Source organism: Rhamphochromis sp. 'chilingali' (genome assembly GCF_963969265.1).
Source record: "Rhamphochromis sp. 'chilingali' genome assembly, chromosome: 4".
NCBI lineage: Eukaryota > Metazoa > Chordata > Actinopteri > Cichliformes > Cichlidae > Rhamphochromis > Rhamphochromis sp. 'chilingali'.
The window spans coordinates 15,059,266-15,079,489 of NC_137948.1; the positions used below are offsets into that span (position 1 = coordinate 15,059,266).

The window sequence follows — 20,224 nt, forward strand, 5'->3', positions numbered from 1 at the left end:
ATATGAAAACTCATATGTAATTTTTTTCTTACTTTGTCAAATGGTTCAAACAAACAATTTGAAATTTCTGGCAATTTTGGGGGTTCAGGCTTACAGGGTTAACTGTTTGGTACAAACACAAGTAGACAAATTTAAAAACCTTTTCAGTCTTTGAATTTGAGCCAATAATAAAACTAATTTCCTCGACGCAGCGAGGCCCACTCGAGAGACAATTTTGCTCAAATTGTTCAGAAACAAATATAATTTATCAAGTAAAAGCAAGAGTTGAATCCAAATTATGAAGCAATTCTTGACCTTGTTTGACTGTCAGTGAAGCACAAGGTGGTTGATGTAGCAGCTCATAAGGTACACGATCCATCGCCATTCACAGATTACTGTCACGTCATCACGGTCTGGGTCGTTTAGTCTCACTTCTGAATTTTGAACATTTTTAATGCAATGTTTAGTTTTGTGGTTCCCTTATGTGTTCATTTCTGTGTCCCAGCTTTTGGTAATAGCTGCTCTTGGTCTGCTTCAAGTGTCGTCTCATTTGTTTACCGTTTTATTTTGAAGTCTAGCTTTCTTACATCAGTTTTGCTTCCTGCCTGTGCTTTTCTCCTGATTGTTTGCACCTCTGTTTGCCTCCTGATTGGCCTCCTGTGTGTATAAATTGCCCGATCTTCCTTCTCTTAGAGCTCAAAGTGGTTGTTAATACTCCCTTGTATTCTGCCTTCACGCGTGCCTGGAGTTTCTGTTGTTTGTCTCTTTGAAGGATTTTGTATTCCTTTGTCCTCAACCTGAATAAAGGTTAGTTTTGAATCCTACATTGATTCAGCTCTGTCTGTGAGAGAGGCATGTGCTAGTATATATTATTATTATTATTATTCTTCATTTAACTTCTTTAACAAAAGAATTTCAACCAATATGACCTCGCCCTCCGCTACCACGCCCCCTCACCCCATCGTGACCACGCCCTCCATCATGACCAAGTAGTATGCAACATGTGTGCAAAAGTAATATTTGAAGTCATCGCATCCTTTGATATTTCACAAAGTTATTATTATTATTTATTTTGTAGCGCATGCAATGTTTTATCCTTTTATGTCAATGATTTTGCTAAATGGACTGAATCGAATGCTGTTCTGTACATCAGGTGCGAGTGAGTTGTAAATATGTTAAAGTTTGTAAAGTGAAAGCGATAAAGGGCCCATAAAAGAACACATTTAACATTAACCTTGAGCATCGTTTGGGTGAAGTGATAAGTGTGCAAGCTTCACTAAAATCAGACCAGTACTGTAGGCCTACGACACCTGATGACCGAGCTTCACCAAGGCATCAGTCTTTCAGTCAGATGAGCTAAAAACAAGCACTGCGTGTTTTCTTCACTTGGGCTCTTTGGTAAAAATTCAATCACACATCAGGGGGTTGTTTTTGTAAAGGATATCATGACAGAATAATATTTAAACCCACCGGTGCAAGACAAAAACAAAACACTTAGAACTTTAGAGAACGCTTTTACCAAAAACGCTGGGACGCTGTATAACATATAAACAAAACAGAATGCAAGAATGTGCAAATCTCAAACCCATATTTTATTTGTAGAAATGATCAAGCAGAGACATTTTAGGATTTCAGGAAAAACCTCTCATTTTTAGTTCGATGGCAGCAACACGTCTTAAAAAAAGTTGGAACAGAGTCACTGACATGCAAAAAAACCATCTACAAATGGAATAACCCAGAATAATGCTGGTCAACATAAACAGGCATGATTCTGTCATGGAAATCACTGCACGGGCTTCCAGAAAACATCGTCTGAACACGGATCACAATGACAGCCACTAAAAGCTCTCTCAAGCCAAGAAGAAGCCACATGTGAACACGATCCAGACACAGTGCCTCCTTCTCTGAGCCGAAGCTCTTTTAAAATGGACTGAGTCAAAGTAGAAACTGTTCTCTACTCAAATCATTCAAGATGTGAACTGACCCGCCTGCAGTCCCGACCTTTCAACAAAATGAAAAACACAACAAAAGAAGACACGGAACCTTTAAGCAGCTAAAATCCTCAATCAGACAAAATGGCACAAAAGTCCAGCAGCTGTTCTCCTCTGTTCCCAGATGTTTACAGACTGTTGTTAAAAGAAAAAGGATGCTACAGAGCGGTTATCACTGACTTGTCCCAACTTTTGAGATGTTTTTCTGCCATCAATTCAAAATGAGTTTCTTAAAAATTGTACATTTTCTCATTTTAATGATTTGATTTGTTTTGTATGTTCTATTATAAATAAAATAAGAGTTAATGAAATTTCAACTCATTGCATTTCTGTATTTATTTACATTTTTCACAGCATCCCAGTTTTTTTTCCTTTGATTGTGTTGTGTGTTTGTAATCGAGAATCTGAATCTTCTTTCAGTCAATGAAAGACGTGTATGCACGTATATAGCGCTGTTGTGAATGACCGCGGTGGGTTTAATGCCAACTGTCCACTCGTAATTGTTTTCCTTCTCAGTGACGCGCTCCGAGCAGAGGCAATGGGAAGTTACAGTAGATGAATGGCCAAATGAGGAGGAGAGAAGACTCATTACCTCCTCATTAATGCCAGATGCTGATGCCGACGGGGGTCAGATGGGAGAAACAAGACGTCACTGCAGCAGACGCAAACTGCAGATTGGATCAAGTGTCCACCCTAAACAGATTTGCTGTGTGTGTTTGAGAAGATGGGGACTGCCAGCAGGAGCACATAAACTTCAAAGAAGGTGAGGTCAGGTAAGGTAACGAGAAGGCAGCACAGGCCACATTCTGTAATACTTGGATTTTTTTTTTTGCTTTCGACTGGTCAGAGATCTAAAGAAACCGACTGATGGCACTTCTGAAACAGATGTGTTTTCCACAGACCTCCAGAGTGGGTTTCTAAAGCCCTTAATGGAGACTTCAAAGCAGCATGACTCTCTGATCGGGTTTTAAAGATGTAAACTAAGCGACCGTCCTGTAAATATTCACATGAGAGACGTCTTACGGCATGCCTGTGCGTGAAAGTGTAAGCGTGCACCTGCTGATATTTTCCATCTCACTTTCACATTGTTAGTGTGTGTGTGTGCAATGAGATGAAATGAGGGGGGGGAAGCAAAGCCAGCCCTCTTTTACGCATCCACAGGTCGTGTCCTTGAGTTGTATACGAAGGTAGAAGAGTGTGCACATTTACTCACTGTACGCTTATACAAACAACACCTCAGTAAAGTTAAACAAGACATTAAATAGAGAGAAAAGGGGCCGCACGTCCCCTGAACATGAGGATATACTGAAGCAGGACACAAAGAGGATCTATTAACAGTCAGCAGCTCCATGGTCCCGTAGCTGGGGCTTCAACAACTAACTGCCCCCTCTAATAGCTAAAAGTCATTCTGTGTCTAAGCATTTCTTCCATCTTTCAAAGTATTGTGAAGTGTATTCATGTGCGTCGCCTTGAAACTGCAGGTTTCCACAGAAATGAACTCTGTTAAGTATAATCCGCATTTATTTTCAGAAATAAACGTCTTTTCTTGCTCCAGATGGATAAAATACATGTTCGTAAGAGCGTGCCTGTCAAGCTTTGTGTTTCTGGATGTGGTGGGGTGGGATTTTTTTCTACAGTATTCTGATAAAACACATTAGACCTTTTGCTGCGTTTGGGTAGAATTTGACACATTTTAAATGACAGTTTTCATGGATGTCTATTTTTCATTCAAGCAAGGCTTCAAATTAGCTGTGCAGTCACACAATCCCATTTTATTTAGCTTTGAGAGAGTTCCTCCTAAGGCTAACCCCTGTAACAAGTTCCAAGAGGTTCCTATTATGTACCATAAACGTCTGGGGGACAAAGACTGCGGGAACATACCAAGCAAACATTCTCGACCCTGGACCTACTTTTCTAGCAAGAGATCCACGTTCAGCAACCGATTAGATCATTAGAACAAGCATATGTATTCAAAACCTATTCAAACATAGGTGATATAATCAAATATAATACAATTAAATTTCACCTTTTACTGTTTAATATGAAAAAAATGTAAGAATAAGCTAAAATTCTCTCATTCGTTGTTGTTGTACTCTAAACTGTTTTAAGATGCAGGGATTTTGAAAAGATAAATGTCTGAAATTGTTTTATTTATTTTAAAAACAATCATCAGTAGTTTGCATAAATGGAGAAGAACTATAAATGACCATTAACAGTTTTGTAGTAAATCGATTAGCTGTCAGTCAATTATCTTTGTTTTAAAAGGAACAAGGACACATGCATTTAATTTGTCCATTTAGCTGGATCTCTGTTTTACATGGAAACAACGTCCCCATCGGCCCATCTCTAGTTATTGTTAGCTGACAAAAAGTGATCTTTTTCAGTAATTTTTGTCTGGGAAAAAAATGCTGTGTTTTGACAGGTATTAAAGACTCCATAAGATACCATCATACAAGGAAAAATAAAAAATAAAAATAAAATATGACCATCAAGTGGACCATTATGGCAAAAGCCATAATGGTCTTGCAGGCTGCAGTTGCACTTCATATTTACAACTCTAGAAATATATTAACTTGCACAGCTAATGTCGATTAGCAAATTCTGCTTTTATCCTCATCTGTCTCTAAATAAAGTGCATCTGCCACTGCTACAATTTTGAGCCCTTTGCAAGAATGCAAAGCTTGACAGGCTTACAAACAGAAGGATTGGTCACCTTTTAATTGATTTTAGAAGTTCATTAACACTTTTGAAGCAGTCTTATCTCAGCAGGTGTATAAAAAGGAAGATTTTATGCTACACAGAAAGTGACTGGTTGTGTGCCTCTGGCAGCAACAGCAGTGTGTGCGGATGTCGAACTGATAGTTAGCCTTAGCAGTGATAACACAGCAGAGCGCCACTGATGTAAGTGGAAATCTAACAGCAGTTAAATAAAAATGTTTGGCTACATTACTTGGTGTCCAACTGATCTGATCTCCGAGACGTGCAAAGCTTAGCACCAAAATGCATCCAAAAGAAGTTGAATAAAGAAACAAAATTGCACGGATTACCATGTTAATCTGATCCATGTCTGTGAAACCATCGTCGCAAAATCTCCATCAACATTTTAAACACATTATTTTGCCTCTCTTTAAACTTCATTGAGTCCACTGAAAACTTCTTTACCACCTCTTCTTCCCGACTCTTCACACTGCCGAGCTGGAGACCTGGAGCCAGCCCACCTCTGTGTAGGCCCCCGTCACATGCCAGTACACCGCCCCCATCAGTTTGGTCCACACCATCTGCACCTCTGCCGTGAAGAATTCTGGGAAATCTTCAGAAAACACCTCCAGCATCACACTGCTCAGGATCTGAGAGGAAGAGGTGACAAACAAATTTCATTAAGCGAGCCACAGAGAGACGGAGAGTGAGGGGAAATGTGGCTATTGAGATAATAAGGGCGGGGGTGCAAGTAATGCAGAAAAATTGTGTTCTGTGGGTAAAGCGGGAACAGCGTGATGGAGAAATAGGAATTCATTTCAGCGTTACAGAGAAGTGGGCGAGACAGGTGAGAATTGAAAATGATAACTGTAAAACATGAAAGCAGTGGGTGGACAGGCGAAACAAAGGAACAGAAATGACAAAGTCGAGAGAAAGAGCAGCAGAGGTGGCTAAAGCAAAAGCACAGAGAGAGAAAGCTCAGTGTAAGTGTGGCAGCCCGCCATAAAGTCAGCTGACCTGGGCAGAACTGGGGCAATAAAACCAAACTGCTGATGCTGATTTAACAAAAGCTTCTCAACACGAGGTTATGAGGGGGGGGGTTCTATCAAAGCTTTGAGTCATATTTGACATGTTATGTGACACCAAACAAAAGGATTTCTATCGGCTGAGCAGCTGCATGAATGTGATATGGATGAAAGTTACCGTGCTGGCAAAATCAAAACTATAGCCCTCTTTGTGTGGTTTTACCTGGAGACATAAAGTAATTTGTTACAGATTTGCAACAAAGAGGGGATATGCCGAACATGGTCACCTCAGACACATAGCTCCGGCTCTGAGCACAGAAGCCCCGCCTACCATCTATTCAAGCCTTCTGTTTGCAAGGAGCTACAACAGCTCGTTTTAGAACAGAGGCTGAAGCAAGGCTTAGCTTCTCATAAAACGTGGACTAAAATAGTGTGTTTAAGGTTTGTTATGAACAGGTAAAAATAATTAATTATTATTAATGTGATTTATGTAAAAGCTGTTCCAGTAGAGTCCAAGACTACATCCTATATGGAGCTGAACACATGACGTCTCCATACACTCAGAAAAATAAAGGTGCCAACTTTAACCAAAAGTGGTTCTTTAGACTGATGCCATAGAAGAACCTTTTTTGGTGCCACAAAGAACCTTTCAAACAATGGTTCTTTGAAGAACCAATTTCTTTCAGTGGTTCATTGAAGAACCTTTAAAGGTGCCCCACAGAACCATCAAGAAATGGTTCTTTGGGGCACCTTTAATGGTTTTTCAAAGAACCTTTTTAAAAATGGTTCTTTAAAGAACCATTTTTAAAAAGGTCCTTCAAATGGTTCTTTAAAAGAACCATTTTAAAGAACCTTTTTTGAGTGGTTCTTTAAAGAACCATTTTAAATCTTTCAAAATAAAATGCATCATAAATTGAATTTGAGTAGGGTAAAATAAATACGAGCACAGCATAGACATATATTAATGGTTTATTGTCATTTTGTAGTTACCAAAAGACAAAAAGGCATTTTAACCCTCAGCACAACATCACTACTAATACATGTCACATATTAGTGTTTTAAACAGTAATAATTAAATATATTTGCTATACTATAAATATATATATATAAAAATACTATAGCTACAGATAACACAACAATACATGTATTGTTTAATTAATAAAACATCAGAAAGTGATAAAACACATTAGAAATAGCAATAGCTTCATAACAGACCAATAAATCAACACATTTTCATCAGCAGATGTTTGCATGTTCAGTAACAATATTTCAACAAGTTTATGATTAAAATGATCAATGAACTTTAGCATTACGCTATGTAATGTACATTTCATGTTGTACTCATGGTCCTTTGTTAGTCCAGTTTAGGATAATGTCTCTGACGTATGTTTCATATCAAATACAGGGAGTGCAGAATTATTAGGCAAATGAGTATTTAGTCCACATCATCCTCTTCATACATGTTGTCTTACTCCAAGCTGTATAGGCTCGAAAGCCAACTACCAATTAAGCATATTAGGTCATGTGCATCTCTGTAATGAGAAGGGGTGTGGTCTAATGACATCAACACCCTATATCAGGTGTGCATAATTATTAGGCAACGTCCTTTCCTTTGGCAAAATGGGTCAAAAGAAGAACTTGACAGGCTCAGAAAAGTCAAAAATAGTGAGATATCTTGCAGAGGGATGCAGCAGTCTCAAAATTGCAAAGCTTCTGAAGCGTGATCATCGAACAATCAAGCGTTTCATTCAAAATAGTCAACAGGGTCGCAAGAAGCGTGTGGAAAAACCAAGGCGCCAAATAACTGCCCATGAACTGAGAAAAGTCAAGCATGCAGCTGCCAAGATGCCACTTGCCACCAGTTTGGCCATATTTCAGAGCTGCAACATCACTGGAGTGCCCAAAAGCACAAGGTGTGCAATACTCAGAGACATGGCCAAGGTAAGAAAGGCTGAAAGACGACCACCACTGAACAAGACACACAAGCTGAAACATCAAGACTGGGCCAAGAAATATCTCAAGACTGACTAAGGTTTTATGGACTGATGAAATGAGAGTGAGTCTTGATGGGCCAGATGGATGGGCCCGTGGCTGGATTGGTAAAGGGCAGAGAGCTCCAGTCCGACTCAGACGCCAGCAAGGTGGAGGTGGAGTACTGGTTTGGGCTGGTATCATCAAAGAGGAGCTTGTGGGGCCTTTTCGGGTTGAGGATGGAGTCAAGCTCAACTCCCAGTCCTACTGCCAGTTTCTGGAAGACACCTTCTTCAAGCAGTGGTACAGGAAGAAGTCTGCATCCTTCAAGAAAAACATGATTTTCATGCAGGACAATGCTCCATCACACGCGTCCAAGTACTCCACAGCGTGGCTGGCAAGAAAGGGTATAAAAGAAGAAAAACTAATGACATGGCCACCTTGTTCACCTGATCTGAACCCCATTGAGAACCTGTGGTCCATCATCAAATGTGAGATTTACAAGGAGGGAAAACAGTACACCTCTCTGAACAGTGTCTGGGAGGCTGTGGTTGCTGCTGCACGCAATGTTGATGGTGAACAGATCAAAACACTGACAGAATCCATGGATGGCAGGCTTTTGAGTGTCCTTGCAAAGAAAGGTGGCTATATTGGTCGCTGATTTGTTTTTGAATGTCAGAAATGTATATTTGTGAATGTGGAGATGTTATATTGGTTTCACTGGTAAAAATAAATAATTGAAATGGGTATATATTTGTTTTTTGTTAAGTTGCCTAATAATTATGCACAGTAATAGTCACCTGCACACACAGATATCCCCCTAAAACAGCTAAAACTAAAAACAAACTAAAACTACTTCCAAAAACATTCAGCTTTGATATTAATGAGTTTTTTGGGTTCATTGAGAACATGGTTGTTGTTCAATAATAAAATTATTCCTCAAAAATACAACTTGCCTAATAATTCTGCACTCCCTGTATATGTCATATCAAAACAAACCCACACCTGCAGTTGTTTCAGTTTTTCACTGGCGTTTCCTGTCAGCTGGTCAACCTCACTCAGGCGGACATCCATATCAGCCAAACAAACGACAAGTTCCTCCCTTTGTGCTTCAAATCCCTCCCACTCTGAGACAAGGAGCTGAAAGAGAGAGAAAAGAGTCAATTATAAAGAAGAGAAAAGTGAAACCCTCCTCAGAAGGTCTGACTCGCATACCTGCAGTTGACCTGTGATGGACTCCAGTTTGGCGTTCACGTCATCCCTCGCCGATGCCAACAGCCGAGTCTGCCCAGGTGCCCTGGAAGAGCTGAGTTAATGTTCCACTCCTCCTGGTCAGGCTCTCCAGCTGGATGAGCCGAGATCTCCCCTCTCGCCGCTGCCTCTGAACACAGAAACACAAATTGCATCTGAAGCAGGAGGTGCAGATTTTTTTGCTATTCTTTTCTAAATGCAGGCTAGATCAAGTGGAGGTATTTGGAAAACTTTTTTGGTCAGCGGACGACTGTTGTCTTGCAGAAAGTCAAATCAAACATATGCGATACACAATCAATTCACAAGAACACATTATAAAAAATAAGTCCAGTTCTTGCCTGATTTCAAGTGAATTCTGCATCAAAACAGGGTGACAGAAGTAAAACGAGAGCACAAAGCTTCACTTTGTACAAGCCTGCTATTACAGTTCTCCTCTATGCAGACGACTTTCCTGTTTTCAAGGCACAACTTGGATCTGCTGTACGAATCTTATGGATACACACTAAATGAAACAATAGTGTGCATGACTCCAGATTCTGATCCCTCATCCTAATATGGTCCCAACATAGCAACAGCAATAAAGAAAGTGTTGAGGCTTCAAAATACAAAGTCCATAAACCAATGGCTGACAGGGGTTTTATCATAAGGGTGATAAATATACAGATTTCAGTCTGTCTTAGAGATTTGATGTTCATTTACCTGCAGATGCCCTATACGTGCCTGTTCCATGGTTTTTCACAACGTTTTGCACATCACTATTTAATACAGGAAGTAGGTGAACTAAAACAAGTCATCTTTCTTTGTGAGAGGACCATATTAATGAAACAAACCTCAATGACATCATAGGGATCCCTAAAGATGCTCCTGCTGCTTCTCTTCCTCCTCATCCTAAGCTTCCTTCTTCTTGTCCTCGCCTTCCATCCAATTGTAATTCAACCTAATTGTGTTTCTGCCCCTCCTCTTCCTCATTTTGTTGGAGCTGTGAACACAATTAATGTGAATCTGGATTAATTTGTGCAAACAAGAAAAATCTACAGCTTTTTGGTTAGAGGTGCTCTTGTGATTTAAGCCGGGTAGAGTAGATTTATGTGTTGATGCTACCTGCTTCAGCTCTGGCTGCTGAGTGATATTTACACCCTGGCTGGATTACAAACTTTAACCATGTGCTGAACTTTGGCCCAGCGTTGATACCTCTTGTTAGTATAACGACCTCTTCTTAGCTTAATGTATGATGGTGGATAAATGAGATATACAAAAAAATTAACTATATTACAAAAGAACATCTATCTTGGAAACATCAAATGACCGGAGCATAACTTGTCAACTAGTCCGAAACTAAGTTATGCAGGAACAGTCAAAGACACACCTTCTCATGTCACATTTCTATTCATTTCTATATAATTAGATTAGACAATAAAGAGTTATCTAATCTAATTATTCATTCAAAACTCTTATGCATAGCTGTATTTTATACAGCTCATACAGAATGCAAAGTACAGGTTCATGTGAGTATTTAATGTACGGCTCAGATCTACAGAATTTCAGAGTTTCTAGAGCAGACACAGAGCTCACATCACAACAGGCTTCAGGCGCCATTTTAGTGACTTTAATAATATATTAAATTTTAATTTCGGTCTAGCTGACATTGGGTTATGTACGCAGCACGCAATTGAACCACATATTTTAGAAGCCAAAGGTTCAAATTAGCTGGGAGCAGCTTCACTTAATTATAACAGTGGTTTTGTTAGGAAAACAGTTGGATACTAAATTGCGCTGACCTCAACGGCTAACGTATCTAGCTAATCGCTACTGTTAGCACAACATTAACAGCAAGCTACAATGACGAGTAACAAAAATAAAACCGTAATAAGGTTTTAATGAAAATGTTTTACCTTTTCTAACAATCCCAGAATCCACAGCTTCAAAGTCCAGCAGGTACTGAAGACTGCTATCCGTTTCGCTGTCACCGTCCATGAGTTTTTTTTCCCGAAAGGTCAAGGCCCGCCGCTCGCACACTCCGTCTGCGCATGCGCATCTCAACGACTGACCCCCTCCGTCCGCTCCCGGGAGGTTATAGTATGACGTGTTCTGACGTCACTCTCTCTCTCCCTGTCATTTATTTGGCTCACATATTAACAAATTGCTCAGTGATGAACAACTACTCAGATCATTTACCTAAGCAGTGTGCTTTGTCAAAACGAAGTCTGTGTCCATTACACTGACATTCTGTTCTGCAATTGTTATTTACTTGTATTTTATAATTTGACTTTACATACTGCTGGGTGGTTTGTAAAGTTTACAATAACTAGTATTATCATTATGCTATATTTTCAAAAATATATAATAATCTCTAAAGTAATGCCTTGGAGTAGAAAATAGTAATGCTTTATTAAAATTTAAAACTAAAGTACAGTATTTGAATGTGTGTATTGTGTCTACTGTTTGCAAATATTTCTAACTTTTATTTGAATATTCAGTTTCCTACCATCTTCTCTTAAAGGGTAATTGCCAGGTATCCCGCCCTCCCCCTTCGCACACACATGCACACAAAGAAAACACACAGTATAATTCACAGCCTCATTATAGTGAATAAATATTTATGCCATTTACACCATCAAACTTAGATTGCTAAAGATGAAGAACCTTTTGTTCTTTAAAGAACCATTTGTTATAGCTGAAGAACCATCCACAAAATAAAAAGGTTCTTTGACGTATGATGGTTTTTTAAAGAACCATGAAGACATCTGAAGAACCATTTAAGAACCATAATTTTTCTGAGTGTAGGAGGAAGCACAAAACATGCTGGGAACGTGCTGGAGAGGTTGAAGCTTTTAGGACATAAATGTATCTTTGTTTGTTTTGTGTTGGGGTTTTTCTTTGTTTGGTTGGTTGGTTTGGGGGTTTTTTGGTTGGTTGGTGGGGGGGGGGGGGATTATTGCTAAACTGTCAAAGCATATGAGGCTTTGTTTTCTTCTAAACAATCTTCAATGGCAGTAGAGGATATCCACTTTGTCTCCCTCTTTCTAAAAAAATCCTTTACATGAACGTATGGCCTTCAGTTTACTTGGGTGAGAGAATATATTGTACAGAGTAAAAGACCTAATCTTCCCATTCGTAAGACCACAGATTAGAAATTATCTAATCAACTTGAAGGTGAGGCTAACTGTCACTCAAATGTGACGACAGTTGGAGTTAAGAATTACCAAATAACCCAACGTGTAAGTCTTTGGACTGTGGGAGGCACAGGGAGAGCATCAAGCTCCACACTGGGGTGTCTCCAGCTTGCTAGTGGACTCAAACCCAGGACCGTCTTGCTGTGAGGCAACAGTGTTAACTGCGGCACCACTATGCCACAAACCCTTTATCTTATTAAACTAAATGAATAAAGGTAGTTGATGATGATCTGGTAGGATTTATTTCTGTATCCTGCCCAGTGGCTGGCATGAAGAATGTGATCAGTGAACAGTGTGGGCTCTTGTATTTCATCCAGTTATTAGATCTAAGGACTTCTGGTTGTATCGATGTCTGTACGGAGCGTTTGGACATTCAGGAAGCAACTTGGTGCTTCCTTGAGTCACTGCGGTTTTGTTTTATATTTCTCAAACATAAATGTTGCAGTATACAGTCCTCAGAGGTGATTATCAGGTCATTGTGTTTGTTTGGTACCTAATTCGCTTGGACAAACATCTGGATGTTCTCCTTCAGTCGTTGTTGCTTGTTTCTTGTTCCCATATCTCCCCACTGTTCCTTGTACAGAGCTTCTTAGTTTTTTCTCACTTATATGTGCAGCACCTTCAGTTTTACCACCTGGCTGTCAGTTTCAGTTTTGTCTCAGCTATTAAGCCAACCTTAAAAAAAAAAAAAACACACACAAAAAAAACTTCAGGCCATAATGTGACACATTATGAAAAAAAACAGGAAGTATGAAATGTATGACTGGCCTAAAAAAAAAAAAAAAAAAAAAAAAAGTCGGGCGTTGAACACGTGAGGTTGAAAATTCAAGGAATATACAGTGGGACTAATTTTTTTAATGACCTATTCACAGAGTGATCAATGCAGGTCTAATTGGTGGTAGAGTTTTCTCTCGTTACTGTTGCGTTTATGAACCAACACAACATTCAGAAGACTTGAAGAGAAATAATCTACTTCCCCCGTCAGATGGAGCAGGAGGAACACTGAATGTAACACAAGTGTTATGTAAAAACATGAGCTGTATACAAAAATGAGTTTAAGACATTTTTAATTGGTTCTGATTCTGTCTACGCTTCTCTAAAAGCTAACTTTTTAATGTGCTCCAGGTTTGTGGAAAACTGTATTTACTTGTGAAGCACCTTACACATATAAGTTTTTACAGAAAGCTATAGGCAAAGTAAAGACTGATGTTGTTGCTGGGTTTTTTGGGGGGGTTTTTTTGGTTGTTTGTTTGTTTTTTTAAATTGTGCATAAAACTTTTTTTAATTTAAAAAGATAGCAAGAGAGAAGGTTCACATGATGGTAATGTGGACAGTGGAAATATTGGAGAAAGGATGTTGAATATTGAGCTGCTAGTCGGGAGGAAAAGATTCAGAGGAGATTCATAGATGTAGTGAAGGAGGCAATGCAGAGAGTTGGTGTGACAGAGGAGGATATTTGGGATAGTGTGAGAGAGACATTAACTCCTGCGGCATGTAGTTGTTTCTTAAGTGGCCGCTGTTATTTTACTGTTGTGGGTTTTTCTATATAATGTATTTGTTTCACTTTTTTTGTTGCAGTGGTTGATATGTTATGGGACCAAAAAGCTGCCACCTGGCATTTCTCTCACTTGTAAAGGAGATTTGATCTTAACAGGACTTATTAGTGTCACAGCTCTCCGCATATATACACGTGTCTTTTTTCAGGAATTTGGACTGTTCGTCCACATATAAATCACTGAAAACTAATTTTCTGAAAAACTCCAGGGTGTAGATTTTCAGAAGGATTGTTCCCCTGCTAAATAAAGGACTGAATCTTATATCAGATGAGGATAGGACATCCCTCTCCCAAAAGTCCAGCCGTTGGTCTTCTCATTTGTCAGATGTTTATGGACTATTGTTAAAAGATTAGGGAATGCTCAATATTCCACGATTCTTTGTTTTCTTAGTGTATAGATAGCTTCATGTATTTCCCCCTTAATTGCCTCAGTTTAATAGTGGGAGTTTAATTCTTCCCACAGTGCTCTATCCTCTTCTGTCAAGTCTCCTGTAGTAAATCCCTGTATGCATTTTCCCACTTCCTGTTTTATCTTGTGAATTAGTGTTCCTTGTGCTTTGCTTCCAGCGTGCTTCCCTTGTCTCGTCTTGTGTCTCGTCTGTGATCTAGTTCAACTGTTTCATTTTCCTCATCTCTCTCCACTTCCCCAATCCTTCCCCGATCCAGGCACTGTTGGATCCTTCTCCATGTGTTTTCAAGCTTTTGTTTCTGTATTTTTCCAGGTTCTCTTTTTGGACTTGTGTTTTACCTTTTGAATTATTTCAAACAGCTTGCTTTAAGATCAGTCTTCCTGCGTCTGTGTTCCTGCGTCTGTGTTAGGGTTAGGATTAGTAATGTAAACATCATGATCAGAATGTCTGGCAGGCAGAGAGTGGACCCAGAGTGCAGGACTCAACAGATGGAAGCAAACTTAAAATCACAGCTTTATCTATGCTAGCAAAAGCAACACAGGGTTGAAAAGGAACAAGCTTGAGGCTAAACAGATGGACAGAGGCACACACACCATGAGAGAAAAGAAGGACACACAGATAATATGTACACAAGAGGAGATTAGGGCAGAGTGGAGACACCTGGGAGCACAGCTGAACAGAATGTGGCAAAACAAAGCAAAAAGAGGAAGCACATGAGCAAGGGACTATCAAAATAAAACAGGAAGTAACATATGCTGAGACCAGGACTAAGACGTACAAGCTTGGCAGAACAAACAATGGAACGGGACACAAAAGGAGACAGAAAGGGTAACAAAATATGGAGATACAACTGATGATAAGACACAGAGATGAGACTAGGACAGAATGAACACGAAAGGCAACAAACTGCTTCTTTCACAAATTTCCCAGGTGGTGTTAGGGCAGCTTTGGATTTCATTATTATAAGATGGTTTGGATTGAGAGGTTCAGTTGCCTTTGGGTAACTGATACCATCAACAGTCAAGAGGTGACTATTTACAATAGACTTGGCTTCACAAAACAGAGTTCAAAGAGAGCCATCATCCTCCTGCACACTGAGCAGTAGTGGCGTTCAGCATGTTATGAATGGTCCAAATGTGGCGTTCCCAGACGCCACCTGCATGACTTGCAGAAGGAGCATTGAAAATGAACTCCCACTATCTGTCTACCAGGAAAGCTTCCAGTGCCTGTATGTCACATTACTTGAGAGCTTCTCTGAATTCATTTTTAGCTCCTTCGAAGTTTGTGCCCTGATTACAGTGAGTTGGCAAACAGCTCCTCTCAGGCTAATGAAGCATCTAAGTGCATTTATCGATGCATCTGTTGATAAGTCTTCTAGCGTCTCAATGATTATGGTAGGATCTCAGGTTCCAGTAAAAATTTGTTGTGACAGAATGTCTGCTGCGCAAAGACCTCTCGAGGCGTGGTCAGCTGCGACTGAGCTAAATTGAGCACATGGAAGCATGTAGCATAACTATAGAAAGAGAGAGAATTTACAGACATCTAAAAATGTAACTAATGTTGTACCAAAGACTTTTATGCAGCTTATTCTTGTTAAGCGCAAGACAAGCTGCTCTATACAGGTTACACGTCTGAATGTCTCTGTCATTCACGCTACTGCGCACAGAGCTCCAACAACTCCAGTAACGGCAATTTTATGGAACAGACAAGTGGTTTACTACATGAAGTAATAAAACAAGAAGCAAGAGCTAGAAATATAAATAACTACAAGGCTCTAAGAAATACTAAACTCAAGGCAAATATAGAGCTAGAACATAAATATTCCTTAAATCCAAAAGAACAAATCATAAATCCAAAAATAAAACTCAACACAGGGTTAAAGATCTGGGACTAAATTAATGCATTTGTTATTATTGGTTTTTATGCCCATGCATGTTTTTACATTATACAGAACAACGATTACAAGATAAACTTGATGCTCCATAAAATTCTTCCATAATTTGTTTGCATGTGTCTAAGTAAAGATTGAAGCCTCCAGCTTCACAAAAGCTTGAAGTATTTCTATTAAAAACACACACAAAGCAAAACACTGCAGCTACATTTGAGAAATAAAACAGAAAAACAAGTAAAACAGGAATTCTGTCCTGAGTAAAGTGGCAAAAGTGAAATATCCCCCATGATATTAGACTGGTAATGAGACAATTCTTTGGGCTGCTTTGATAATTGAAGGGGCTGCTGAAGCAAGAAAATACCTTTATTAAACTGCTAGTTATTCAGGATAGAGAACCCCTGACAATAATCTTTTGCTGTGCTTTGTTTCGCAGACAACATGTTTAAAAGTGTTTAAAACAAAGTCTGAAAAAAAAAAGCCCAAAAAACGGGTCATTTTCGAAAGTTACCTTAAAGTACACGGGTTCCACTTTGTGTTTGATAGCGTGGGCTTTTCCCACCAGGGCCAGCACCGACGACACCTTCTCAGGGTCGTGGAGGTTTTCCACCACACTGTTGATGGCATTCATCACCCTGCAGGCATGCTGCCGGAGTTGGCTGCTCCGTGCCATCTCCTCAGGATCCTCCAGGTGCTGAAACTGGCTAAAATACTGTTTGGCCGATGGGAAGTTGACAAAAAACCTAAAGAGGTGAATAAAATTCATCATTAAAATATGAAAGCAAAATTATTTTTTTTTACATTCCAGGTTGATGTGTGTGAATGAATACGTCAGTGTTTTTACATTTTGGACTAGTACTGTCCACAGAGGATGAAGTCTGCTGATCAATTTCTGATTTTTACTTGGGAACCACGAATAACCACATAATAATATATGCAGCACACCTTTCTAAAACTACCATTTCTAAAAGTAGCAAAAGTCAGTTATTGTTTACAGTTTTAGTTATTTTTCTACACAGACTTAAAAAATCAAATGAGGGAAAGATTCAGAATAAAATATGGCTTATCGTCCCGAACCCCTCATTCATCAAAAGCTTGTACTCAAACATATGACTGTAAGTTAAAAATAATAGTTGAGATTGAACTGTATTTCCATTTCTATCAAAATTCAGGAGCTCCATAGTTCAATTAGATTTTAATTGGTCGCCTTAAGGTGGTTTATATTGTAAGGTAAAATATTAGAAAGAAACTCAAACAACCACACAGACCCCTATAAATAAGCACTTGGTGATGGTAGGAAGGAAAAACTCGATTTGAACAAAAATGTCCTACAAAACCAGGCTCAGGGAGGCATTTGGGGAAGGGGAAAGAGTAAAGAGCAAATGAGTTCATTAAGATATGACGTGGTAGGATTATTCGAGATGTGAGGAAAAACATGTTTGTAAGCAAAATTCAATTCTGACTTTAACAGGGAGCAAAAGAAGAAAAGCTAATATGGGAAACATATGGTTCCCCTTTCCAGTTCCAGTTAGTATTTTTGCTGCAGTGTTCTGGATCTCCTGAAGGTGTTAATACAAGACAATGATGGCGTGAGTCAAATGGAACAAAAGTCCGCTCCTGTATTGATGAGGTAAACGGCTGCCAACATGCCAACACACACACACAAAGATCATGGGCAGGCAACCATCTTCTCACTCGTGGCTGCAAAGCCTATAATGTCTGATCATCCAGCAAATAGCAGAAAAGGGGCCAAAACTGCACTTGCAGCTGGCTCATTTATGATTAATGCCATGAAAAGAAAGCCCCAAAGTTTCCACTACACTTTCAAGGTGTCATCCTTTAAGACTCTGATGACTTGGGGACAAAGATTTGACATGTCCACTGTAATCATTAAGGACAATTACAGGATTCAGTATATAACATTTTAAAGCCTTGAAGATAAAAAGCTTGTTATTTAAATAACTGAAGACTCTGAGGAACATTTGATTGAATTCACACATTTTCCGTGGAGAGAAAATGTGGTTTTAAAGTCTTTGAAACAGAGAAACAAGAAAAAAATAAACTTTTACAAAGTGGAATGAAGTAATCAGTGTTCTTCTCTGCTCACCGACAGTAAGTGTACTAACAGGATTTCTTTGAAATGGAAAATATATACACTGCACTTCCAGAGGAATTTCACAAAGAATGAGGAAAAGAAGATTTAAAACCCTGAAACCATATATTACAAGGAACAAAAGAATGAGGAAAACAGGAGCAACAAATAATCTTCATGCTGTTGTTTACATTTGAATATCTGTGACAGCTAAAACATCTAGCAAGGCTTTATTGGCACAAATCCCATTAGACAACGGCAATAACAGCAGCGGCAATATATCATAATGAGAAGCACACTTGCATTTGAAGAATGTGTCGACTTTGGCTTTATCCAAATTTACACATGAAATGAATGACCCAAAGCCATTTAGCCACTAAAACTATCATCCCAATGATACCCCCAAAGCTTTTAAACTCTCTACATGCCATAAATTTTAATCAACCAGTCTCTCCCTCTCTCTCTTTCTAAGTTTTTGACAAAAAGTGCAATTCCTTTCTGTAAAGTGTTTAATTCGCCTTGGCACCATCCATGCAGCAGGAAGTTCCCAGCAGAAACCTTTACATTACAGAAGCACTGATGAGACACTGCAGTCAAGACTGATCAGGCTCTTTGAGTGTAATTGGATGCAGGTGGGCTGAAGAGTGCCGTTTAATTTTCAAGCGTGGTGTATCAGACTGTAGCACGCTGAAAGACACCTACAGAGGTTGTAATATTAGAAATACATGTTAAAGCATGTATGTTGTTTAGCTTCAGCAATATCCTAGTTATGTGTATGTGTGTGTATGTATGCTGAGATTTAACTGAAAGGTAAAAGATAATTGTTTGCCTTCTCAAATAAATATTATCAAGCAAACTGGTGACATATGCAGGTGGCATGGCCGGTTTGAATGAACTATATGCGATTGATGTTTTTTTGGGCATGTTAGGCTGATTGGGAACCAACTTAGCAATCCTCTGGACGTATTCCACAACTGGTACGAGAGTAACTGCTCAAGGTTTTTGGTTTCCCTTTAGTAAAATCTTTGGCAAACAGTGCCCTGCAACAAAAACCTCATTGTGATTGCTTTGGTTGCTAGAGTTGCCACAGTTGCATGGAAGATGCTGACTTGTCTGCAAGCACTCAAATAGCCCCAAACAGCAACGATGCTTGACACAAACAAGATCCAGTTGCCTTCTAGGTAAAAGCTGTTTTACCACTAAAAGAACAACTTTTACTTTGAAGGTGAACAGTCTGTTTCCTGTTTGTGCTACATTTGTCACAGTTTCTCAACAGTCATAGTAGCACTGTATGCTACTTGGTAACCACTGAAATTGGTCACAATGGGATCACAGGCCAATCACTGGGCCTATGTAAACGGGGCTTAGCAGTTCATTTTAGAATGAATGCCACAACCACGTGCAGCAGACTGGGAACTACTTATTTTCTAAAAATAAAATAATAATTTAAAAAATTTTAAAAAAATCCTAAAAGTGAAGCAAACTCAGAAGTGGCAGAAACTGAATTCCTCTTAAGGCCACTGATTCCAAAGCAAGTGAATCCTCAGACTGCCATGGTATAATGTCTACGTTTACAGCATTAAACAGCATTTACAGATTTGGAAAAACAGATTTGGTCTTGGATATTTTCCCTCTTCATATGAACTCTGAGATGAATGGCTATCTTCATTAAGTTGGCTCTCTTTGCTGTGTTTGTGCTGTTGAAGACTTTTGGAGTATTTTTTACAGATTTTCTGACTAATATCATGGCTGCAAGGTGCAGACCACCCAAGATGTTTATGTTTGGTGAGTACAATTATAGGGTTTGGCTTTTTTTAGACTGTTGCTTAACCTTGATTAGCTGGTATGTGGGATTGTGTATTGCACCTGTACAGTTTATAAACTCATCTTGTTGCCCTAGCTCACTTGTGTTAGCTGATAAATTACGACTCAGCCTTTTTTATTCATATCACAGAGGTAAAAACACAAAATATTAAAGATTCAAAAATACAGACAGAATTATGATGAAAATAAATGGTGATTTATTTTTAATATAAATTCTTCTAAGGCTCAAAGGTGCGTTCCCTTTGATCGTGAGCAGGTAGCTTCCTGCTTGGCTGTCAGTGTAATGCAGTTTTCTGTTGTCTAAAAAAGAATATGGCTCACTGTGCTTATTTGTTTGTCCTCCAATGTTTAATTCTAATTTTGCATTT

At 39.1% G+C, this 20,224-nt stretch overlaps 1 protein-coding gene and 1 long non-coding RNA gene across 3 annotated transcripts in view; both read right to left on the reverse strand.

Annotated features, from left to right (window-relative positions):
* Window positions 1–3,992: 3,992 nt before the first annotated feature.
* Window positions 3,993–20,224, reverse strand: part of cygb2 (cytoglobin 2) — a 37,532-nt gene continuing 21,300 nt past the window's right edge. The window contains exons 2-3 of the mRNA XM_080880383.1: window positions 16,452–16,683; window positions 3,993–5,317 (exon numbers count right to left, since the gene is read on the reverse strand). Coding sequence (XP_080736509.1) covers window positions 5,153–5,317; window positions 16,452–16,683 — 397 coding nt within the window. The 3' untranslated portion in view covers window positions 3,993–5,152. The remainder of the gene's footprint in view (window positions 5,318–16,451; window positions 16,684–20,224) is intronic.
* LOC308395499 lies at window positions 7,533–11,225 on the reverse strand. 2 transcript variants are annotated; one of them, XR_013971392.1, is made up of 4 exons: window positions 10,807–11,225; window positions 9,745–9,893; window positions 8,879–9,044; window positions 7,533–8,803 (listed from the first exon to the last, which is right to left on the reverse strand). It is a non-coding gene; the product is annotated as an uncharacterized lncRNA (long non-coding RNA). The 2 variants fall into 2 exon arrangements; XR_013971393.1 differs by having other exon boundaries at window positions 9,745–11,225.